The 10,070-nt window shown below is 54.1% G+C and overlaps 1 protein-coding gene across 1 annotated transcript in view; it reads right to left on the reverse strand.

The window, feature by feature from the left end:
- Positions 1-2,359, reverse strand: part of PMM1 (phosphomannomutase 1) — a 12,647-nt gene extending 10,288 nt beyond the window's left edge. The window contains exon 1 of the mRNA XM_032139074.2: positions 2,234-2,359. Coding sequence (XP_031994965.1) covers positions 2,234-2,320 — 87 coding nt within the window. The 5' untranslated portion in view covers positions 2,321-2,359. The remainder of the gene's footprint in view (positions 1-2,233) is intronic.
- Positions 2,360-10,070: the final 7,711 nt, after the last annotated feature.

Genomic DNA, 10,070 nt, shown 5'->3' on the forward strand with positions numbered 1-10,070 from the left:
CCAGGCATGGTGGCACTTGCCTGTAGTCCCAGCTACTCCAGAAGCTGAGGCGGGAGAATCACTTGAGCCCAGGAGTTCGAGGCTGCAGTGAGCTGTGATAGCGCCACTGCACTCCAGACTGAGTGACAGAGCGATTCCCTGGTCTCTAACAACAACAAAATAGCATCACAATCAAGTTGATTTTTGAGGAGCCAAAGAACAGCAACAACAAAAATAGCCTCACAAAACCATGCTTAATATTTGCTCTGGGCAAATAGATCCAGATAAAGGCCTGGAGGGAAGCCACACCACAGTAACCACATTAACTTGGGGAGCCGGCCAGGCCTGGGATCCTGGTGTGGTCAGAGGGGACTTTACCCTTCTCTGTTACGTTTCCATTCTTTACCAGGAAAGTGTGCTCATGAAAATGTGTACAATTAAAAATTAACTTTCAAAAGGCACTAAGCACAGAGGCTGGCCCATAGACAAATTAATAGGCTGTTCTTATTCAGGTTGTTATGTTTGTGGAGCAAAAGGTCAGAAGGAGGGGTCAGAACTGTGCCTAGGCCCTGCCACCTTTGTTCCAGTTCTTTGTTTGAGATGGAGTTTCACTCTTGTTGCCCAGGCTGGAATGCAACGGCACAATCTTGGCTCACTACAACCTCCACTTCCTGGGTTCAATCGATTCTCCTGCTTCTGCCTCCCCAGTAGCTGGGACTACAGGCGCACGCTACCACGCCCAGCTATTTTTTGTGGGGTTTTTTTGTTTTTTTTTTGTTTTGAGACTGAGTCTCGCTCTGTCGCCCAGGCTGGAGTGCAATGGCACATTCTCGGCTCGCTGCAACTTTTGCCTCTCAGGTTCAAGCGATTCTCCTGCCTCAGCCTCCCGAGTAGCTAGGATTACAGGTGCATGCCACCACGCCTGGCTAATTTTTTGTATTTTTAGTAGAGACAGCGTTTCACGATATTGGTCAGGCTGGTCTTAAACTCCTGACATCATGATCTGTCTGCCTCGGCCTCCCAAAGTGCTGGGATTACAGGCGTGAGCCACTGAACCCAGCCTAATTTTTGTATTTTTAGTAGAGACGGGGTTTCACCATGTTAGCCAGGCTGATCTAGAATTCCTGACCTCAGGTGATCCGCCCACCACGGCCTCCCAAAGTGCTGGGATTACAGGCGTGAGCCACGGCAACTGGCCCACCTTTGCTCCAGTCCTGCTATCTTCCTCCCGGATCCACCCCTGCAGGAAGGCCTCCAGGGCCCAAGCCAGGGCAACTTCAACACAGAGGATGGGGAGGGGCATTCGGGACCTAAGAGAGGAGGCTAAGACCTGGGTTCCCATCAGCCACTGCCCAGTAAAGCCCATCCCACTGCTCTGCCACGCTAGGAGACCTGTTGGTTGGTCCTTGAGGCCCCCAGACTGGAGGGTGGGTTACCCACAGGGAGGGCATGAATGAAGCCTGCTTACTGATGCATCCAGCTGGTGAGGGGGCTTTTGGGGACTCACAATGAGACCCAATGGGAGAAAAACTGAGCAGAGGTAAGAGGCTCAACACAGCAAGAGTCTTTAGAAGAAAACTACACTCTTACCCTCACTATGCCTCAGTGTCCTCACAGCAAACAGACTAGGCCTGGAGCCTCTCACCTCCGGGTGGGTAGAGCCCATAAACGAATTCGAAAAGAAGCCCTCTCTGCTCCACGACTGGGGGTGGAAGGTAAAGTGGGTGATGGGGCTTCAGAAACTAGACCCAGGCCCAGGCCTGCAAAAGTCGGGGTGGGAAGACTCCCAGACGCCCTGTCTCCCACAGATAGTGACTGACGCTTGGCTGTGTGCTTGTGTGCCTGGAACCCCGGTTCAGAAGCCAGCTCCGACCACTGGTGTGTCCTAGGGCTGAACTAGGGTGGGATTCCCGGCTCAGGAGGCGGGGGCGTCCGCGAGCCAGGCCTTAGCGGCGTGCGAAAGCCTCTGGGGAGGGAGGGAGCTAGGCCCCTGCTCGCCGCCTCCTCCCTCCAGTACTGGATCCAACCCCAGCACTCCCAAGCAGAACACAGGCAGGGACGCTGCGGGTCAGTGACGTGAGGGCCAGTCCCCTCACTCCCGGTGGGTGGCCCCGGATGTCAGGGGGCCGGGTACCGCCGCATCCCACACTCTGTCCCGGGGTGTCCACGGTCACGCTGCTGCAGACCCCACACTCAGCCTCGGAGGTGTCCGCGTGACACTCCCGGCGGGAGCTTCCAAACTTCAGGGTCCTACCTGGCGAGCCGGCGTGAGGGTCCCGTCCACGTCAAACAGGCAGAGGACGCGCTCCTTCCTGCGGGCTGCCTGGGCGGTGACTGCCATGGCTGCAGATCCGCGCGCGGGGCGGAGTCCCGAAGATACAGCCGCAGAAGCAGCTCAGGGATAAGATCCGACGGGGCGGGGCCTTGGGGGGGGGCGGGGCCAACAGACTGCCTGATTGGCCGAACGGAGAAGGGGCGTGGTCTCGGCGGACGGAGGCGGAGGCGGGGCCTGAGCTGATTCTGATTGCTCCTGGGAGCGCGGTATAGGGCGGAGCGGAGCCCTCCAGGTTCGATTGGATTGCTCCAAACAAGACGGAGGTGGGACCTGAGCCTGGGACCGGCAGGAAGTGAGAGGGTGCACAAGGAAGACAGGGGCGGGGCCAGAATTGGCGGGTTGATAGTGGTTGCAACAGGCCGATTAAGGGGCTGGGTCGGGCGGGGCCTCTATCATGCAGTGCAGTGTCTGGTGGGCCAGGCGGTACTAAAGAGAGCCGAGGTCGCTCTCCACTCTCAAGATTTGTGGCCATCTCTTTGCCTTACAAATTTTGAGCTGTAGGAAATCTCCCGAGCCGGGCGCGGTGGCTCACGCCTGTAATCCCAGCAGTTTGGGAGGTCGAGGCGGGCGGATCACCGGAGGTCGGGAGTTCGAGACCAGCCTGACCAACATGGAGAAACCGCGTGTCTACTAAAAATACAAAATTAGCCAGGCGTGGTGGCGCATGCCTGTAATCTCAGCTACTCAGGAGGCTGAGGCAGGAGAATCAACAAAATTAGCCAGGCGTGGTGGCGCATGCCTGTAATCTCAGCTACTCAGGAGGCTGAGGCAGGAGAATCGCTTGATTCTAAAGAAGCCAGAGGTTGCGGTGAGCCGAGATCGCGCCATTGCACTCCAGCCTCAAAAAAAAAAAAAAAAAAAGGAAAAGAAAAGAAAAGAAATCTCCTGAAGGCCTTTGTTCAGGCTTTGGACTTTGCCGAATTGCCTTCCCCGAGCCTTATTCCTTCTGTCCACACATAAGACCCAGCTCTCAGGGTCTACCTCCTTGGAGACCTTCCCAGATTCTTCTTTTTTTTTTTTTTTTCTGAGACAGAGTCTCGCTCTGCCCAGGCTGGAGTGCAGTGGCAGGATCTCTGCCCACTGCAACCTCCACCTCCCAGGTTCAAGCGATTCTCATGCCTCAGCCTCCCGAGTAGCTGGGACTACAGGCGTATGCCACCATGCCCAGCTAATTTTTGTATTTTTACTTACTTTTATTTTATTTATTTATTTTTTTTTGAGACGGAGTCTCACTCTGTCGCCCGGGCTGGAGTGCAGTGGCGCAATCTCGGCTCACTGCAAGCTCCGCCTCCCGGGTTCACGTCATTCTCCTGCCTCAGCCTCTCCGAGTAGCTGGGACTACAGGCACCCGCCACCACGCCCGGCTAATTTTTTTGTATTTTTTAGTAGAGACGGGGTTTCACCGTGGTCTCGATCTCCTGACCTCGTGATCCGCCCGCCTCGGCCTCCCAAAGTGCTGGGATTACAAGCGTGAGCCACCACGCCCGGCCACTTTTATGTTTATTTTATTTTTTTTTGACACAGGGCGATTTATTTATTTATTTTTTGAGACTGGGTCTCACTCTGTTACCCAGGCTGGAGTGCAGTGGCACGATCTCGGCTCACTGCAACCTCCGCCTCCCAGGTTCAAGCGATTTTCTTGCCTCAGCCTCCTGAGTAGCTGAAACTACAGAAGTGCGCCACCACACCCGTCTAGTTTTTTTTTTTTTTCTGAGACGGAGTTTTGCTCTTGTTGCCCAGGCTGGAGTGCAATGGCGCGATTTCAGCTCACCACAACCTCCGCCTCCCAAGTAGCTGGGATTACAGTCATGCGCTACCATGCCCGGCTAATTTTGTATTTTTAGTAGTAACTTTGTATTTTCACCATGTTAGCCGGGGTGGTCTCGAACTCCTGGCCTCAGGTGATCTGCCTGCCTCAGCCTCCCAAAGTGCTGGGAATACAGGCGTGAGCCACTGTGCCCAGCCAACCTTCCCAGATTCAATTTACAATTATTTAACCACTGCGTTGACTTTGGAGTCAGTTCCAGGTTGTCTTCCCGGCTCCACCACTATGGGACCTTGGACAAGTCACTTCACCTCTCAGAGGCTTTGTGTCTTCACCTATAAAATGGGATGACCACCACCTGCTTTGTAGGGTTGCTTTTCATATGAAAATAAGTAACAGGCCGGGCTCGGTGGCTCACACCTGTAATCCCAACACTTTGGGAGGCCGGGATGGGCAGATCACCTGAGGTTATGAGTTTGAGACCAGCCTGGCCAACATGGGGAAAGTCTGTCTCTACTAAAAATACAAAAATTAGCCAGGCATGGTGGCAGGAGCCTGTAATCCCAGCTAATTGGGAGGCTGAGGCGGAAGAATCGCTTGAACCTGGAAGGCGGTGGTTGCAGTGAGCTGAGATCATGCCACTGCACTCCAGCCTGGGAGACAGAGTGAGACTACACCTCAAACAAACAAACAAACTAACTAACTAAATAAATAATAACTGTAGAGCTGGATGCGGTGGCTCACACCTGTAATTCCAGCACTTTGGGAGGCCAAGGTGGGCGGATTGTTTGAGCCCAGGAGGTCAAGATCAGCCTGGGCAACATGGCAAAACGCTGTCTCTACTAAAAATACAAAACATTAGTCAGGCATGGTGGCAGACACCTGTGGTCCCTCAGGAGGCTAAGGTAGGAGAATCACCTGAGCCCAGGAAGCTGAGGCTGCAACGAACCAGATCTTCCCACTGCACTCCAGCCTGGGTAACAGTAGTGAGACCCTGTCTCAAGAAAAAAAAAAAAAAAAAGGTGCCGATCATATGAGTCGCCAATTCAACTTTTAGAAAATAGGAAAAGAGGCCGAGCGCGGTGGCTCAGGCCTGTAATCCCAGCACTTTAGGAGGCCGAGGTGGGCGGATCACGAGGTCAGGAGATCGAGACCATCCTGGCTAACGTAGTGAAACCCCGTCTCTACTAAAAATACAAAAAATTAGCTAGGCGTAGTGGCGGCGCCTGTAGTCCCAGCTACTCGGGAGGCTGAGGCAGGAGAATGGCGTGAACCCGGGAGGCGGAGCTTGCAGTGAACCGAGATCACGCCACTGCACTCCAGCCTCGGCAACAGAGCAGACTCCGTCTCAACAACAAAAAAAAAAAAAAAAAGAAAAGAAAATAGAAAAAAGGAAAAATATATGGAATTGTTTAAATGAACTAAGACCCATCTAGAAGATGAAATGCTACGAAGCCATGAAAATCTGCATTGTGTTTGTGTGCGTGTGCATGTGTGTGTGCAGAATAGGGTCTCACTATTTTGTCCAGGCTGCTTTCAAACTCCTGGCCTCAAATGGTCCTCACGACTCAACCTCCCAAAGTGTTGGGATTACAGGCGTGACCAAAGTGTTGGGATTACAGGCCTGACCCACCGCACCAGATCCCCATGCACAATTCTTGTTTTTCTGACTGGGTAGCTATGGTGTCCTGGAGAGATCATTGGAGTTGGAATCAGGAGAACTGCAGTTTGGTCCTGGCTAACTACAAGGAATTGGACAGGTCACCTTTCCTCACTGGGCTTGTTTCTTTATATGTAATGAGGAATATAAACCCCACGTGATAGAACTATGAAAGGTGATGAGAGGTGACAGCATGCTAGCAGACCTTGCTCGCTCTTGGTGCCTCCTCGGCCTGGGCGCCCATTCTGGCTGTGCTTGAGGAGCCCTTCAGCCCGCCGCTGCACCGTGGGAAGCCCTTCTCTGGGCTGGCCGAGGCCGGCGCCGGCTCCCTCGGCTTGCGGGGAGGTGGTGGAGGGAGAGGCACGGGGTGGGGGGAACCGCAGCTGCGTGCGGCGCTTGCCGGCCAGCTAGAGTTCCGGGTGGGCGTGGGCTTGGTGGGCCCCGCACTTGGAGCGGCTACCCGGCTGGCCCGAGCAGTGAAGGGCTTAGCACCCAGGCCAGCAGCTGCGGAGGGTGCGCCGGTCCCCCAGCAGTGCCGACCCACCGGCGCTGCGCTCGATTTCTCGCAGGGCCTTAGCTGCCTCCCCGCGGGGCAGGGCTCGGGACCTGCAGCCCGCCATGCCTGAGCCTCCCCTCCGCCGTGGGCTCCTGCGCAGCCCGAGCCTCCCCGACGAGCGCCGCCCCCTGCTCCACGGCGCCCAGTCCCATCGACCACCCAAGGGCTGAGGAGTACGGGCGCACGGCGCGGGACTGTGAGGCAGCTCCGCCTGAAGCCCCGGTACGGGATCCACTGGGTGAAGCCAACTGGGCTCCTGAGTCTGGTGGGGACTTGGAATACCTTTATGTCTAGCTAGGGGATTGTAAATACACCAGTCGGCACTCTGTATCTAGCTCAAGGTTTGTAAACATACCAATCAGCACCCTGCCTAGCTCAGGGTTTGTGAATGCACCAATCGACACTCTGTGTCTAGCTACTCTGGTGGGGACTTGGAGAACCTCTGTGTCCACACTCTGTAACTAGCTAATCTAGCGGGGACGTGGAGAACTTTTGTGTCTAGCTCAGGGATTGTAAACGCACCAATCAGCACCCTGTCAAAACGGACCAATCAGCTCTCTGTAAAACAAACCAATCGGCTCTCTGTAAAATGGACGAATGAGCAGGATGTGGGTGGGGCCAGATAAGACAATAAAACCAGGCTGCCCCGAGCCAGCAGCGGCAATCCACGCGGGTCCCTTTCTAAGGTGTGGGAGCTGTGTTCTTTTGCTCTTTGGGTCCGCACTACCTTTATGAGCTGTAACACTCACCGCGAAGGTCTGTAGCTTCACTCTTGAAGCCAGTGAGACCACGAACCCATTGGGAGGAACGAACAACCAGATGCGCCGCCTTAAGAGCTGTAACACTCACCGCGAAGGTTTGCAACTTCACTCCTGATCCAGCGAGACCACGAACCCACCAGAAGGAAGAAACAACGAATACATTTGAACGTCAGAAGGAACAAACTCCGTGCACGCCACTTTGAAGAACTGTAACACAGCCGGGTGCGGTGGCTCACGCCTGTAATCCCAGCACTTTGGGAGGCCGAGGCGGGGGGATCACGAGGTCAGGAGATTGAGACCATCCTGGCTAACACGGTGAAACTCCGTCTCTACTAAAAATACAAAAAATTAACCTGGCGTGGTGGCCAGCGCCTGTATTCCCAGCTATGTGGAGGCTGAGGCAGGAGAATGGCGTGCACCCGGGAGGCAGAGCTTGCAGTGAGCCGAGATGGCACCACTGCACTCCAGTCTGGGTGAAAGAGCAAGACAACATCTCAAAAAAAAAAAGTAACACTCACCACGAGGGGCTGCGGCTTCATTCTTGAAGTCAGAGCAAGAACCCACCAATTCCGGACACAGTGAGATAGTAAGAACTGATGCTGGTTGGGCACGGTGGCTCACGCCTGTAATCCCAGCACTTTGGGAGGCGGAGGCAGTGGATCACGAGGTCAGGAGTTCCAGACCAGCCTGACCAACATGGTAAAACCCCGTCTCTACTAAAAATACAAAAATTAGCCGGGCGTGGTGGCGCACGCCTGTAATCCCAGCTACTCAGGTGGCTGAGGCAGGAGAATCGCATGAACCCAGAGGTTGCAGTGAGCCGAGATCACACCACTCCACTCCAGCCTGGGTGACAGAGCGAGACTGTGTCAAAAAAAAAAAAACAAAAACAAAAACAAAAAACTGATGCTTATTAATCCTCTACTGTGGGCTGACCACCATACAGGACACTTGACCAGGTATCTTCATTTTCCTGTTTCATGACTGAAGAATTCCTAGAAACAGGTTAAGTGCAAATTTCTGGGCCCCACCCATAGTGCTTGGATCCAGAACATCTGGAAGGTGGCCCACTGGGCAGGAGGGGTTTGTCTCCTATGGACAGGATCCACTTTTCTAACAACAAAGATAAGCACCCTTGGCCCCTTAACAAATGGGCTGCTGCTTACAAATCCCTTTCCTACAGTCTCTCCCTAAATTCTCATAATGCCACTGAAACCCAGAGAGGGAGAGTTATTTGCCCTGAGGTACAGACCCAGGAGGACCAGGTAGGGGGATACCTGTGGCCACCACTATGTCCCTGTAAGAGGAAGGCTCATCCCTGGCAACTGGTGCTCAGATGGGGACCAGGGGAGGCCTTGGGGAGAAAAGAGCAGGACTGGTGGGAGGGAAGACTGGACAGAAGGGTGACTTGGAGGGACCCAGAAGAAGCCAGGACTGAAAGTGGAGAGCCTGAGACCTGAGCCTGGCAGGATTCTGCTATGAAGGGAAGACCCTGGGCTCTTCTGGGCCAGACGTGTGGCTGAAGTTTGGAGGTTAGTGACTTTCATGTTTGGTTTGGGTGTTTCACTTACTTTTCCCAACACATCTCTGAAGACAGTACCCTTATACTCAATTTCCAGAGGTAGGTACTGACATCAGAGAGGTGCAATGGCTTTCCTAGGGTCACAGAGCACAGTCAAGATTCCTCCTCAATCCTGTCTTGCCAAAACCCAGGCTTTTCCCTGGCTCCTGGCTATTTGTAGGAGGCCATGTGTCAGTATGTTCAAGTACCGGGGCTGTCAATGCTCTTTTTCTGTAGCTGGTATGTGACTTGTGTGTGGGTGGTCCAGGCCCAAGGGGCAGCCTCTGTGTAGTGGGGTTTACAGGCAGGCTGACAATTCCGGGAGTTCTCCCAGTAGTGACTTTGGGCAGGTCCGTCCCACTCCGTGAGGTGGTTGTTCATTTATAAATGGGGTCAACACCCTCCTAAAGGCTGTGTAGTTAAGAAGCCTAGGGGCAGCAGGGGAGGTGTGCTGTGTGCTGAGGTTGGGGGAGACTGTGGTTGTTTGTTTGTTTGTTTTTTAAGATCTGTTGCCCAGGCTAGAGTGCAGAGGCACCATCTCACAATCTTGGCTCAATCCAACCTCTGCCTCCTGGGTTCAAGCGATTCTCCTGCCTCAGCCTCCCAAGTAGCTGGGATTACAGGTGCATACCACCACACTCAGCTGATTTTTGTATTTTTAGTAGAGATGGGGTTTCACCATGTTTGCTAGGCTGGTCTTGAACTCTTTTTTTTTTTTTGAGGCGGAGTCTCGCTTTCTTGCCCAGGCTGGAGAGCAGTGGCGCGATCTCCGCTCACTGCAAGCTCCGCCTCCTGGGTTCACGCCATTCTCCTGCCTCAGCCTCCCGAGTAGCTGGGACTACAGGCACCCGCCACCACGCCCGGCTAATTTTTTGTATTTTTAGTAGAGATGGGGTTTCACTGTGTTAGCCAGGATGGTCTCGATCTCCTGACCTTGTGATCCGCCCGCCTCGGCCTCCCAAAGTGCTGGGATTACAAGCGTGAGCCACGGCGCCCGGCCAGTCTTGAACTCTTGACCTCAGGTGATCCGCCTGCCTCAGCCTCCCAAAGTGCTGGGATTACAGGCGTGAGCCACCTTGCCTAGCTGTTTTGTTTTTTTGTTTGTTTTTAAACTTTCAGGCCGGGCGCGGTGGCTCACGCCTGTAATCCCAGCACTTTGGGAGGCCGAGGCGGGCGGATCACGAGGTCAGGAGATCGAGACTATCCTGGCTAACACGGTAAAACCCCGTCTCTACTAAAAGTACAAAAAATTAGCCGGGTGTGGCGGCGGGCGCCTGTAGTCCCAGCTACTCAGGAGGCTGAGGCAGGAGAATGGCGTGAACCCAGGAGGCGGAGCTTGCAGTGAGCTGAGATCACGCCACTGCACTCCAGCCTGGGCGACAGAGACTCCGTCTCAAAAAAAAAAAAAAAACTTTCAAAAACTTTCAAAATGCCTGAAGTGCTTACATTGTCT

The sequence above is a fragment of the Hylobates moloch genome, unplaced genomic scaffold, assembly GCF_009828535.3.
Source record: "Hylobates moloch isolate HMO894 unplaced genomic scaffold, HMol_V3 SCAFFOLD_19, whole genome shotgun sequence".
Classification (NCBI taxonomy): domain Eukaryota; kingdom Metazoa; phylum Chordata; class Mammalia; order Primates; family Hylobatidae; genus Hylobates; species Hylobates moloch.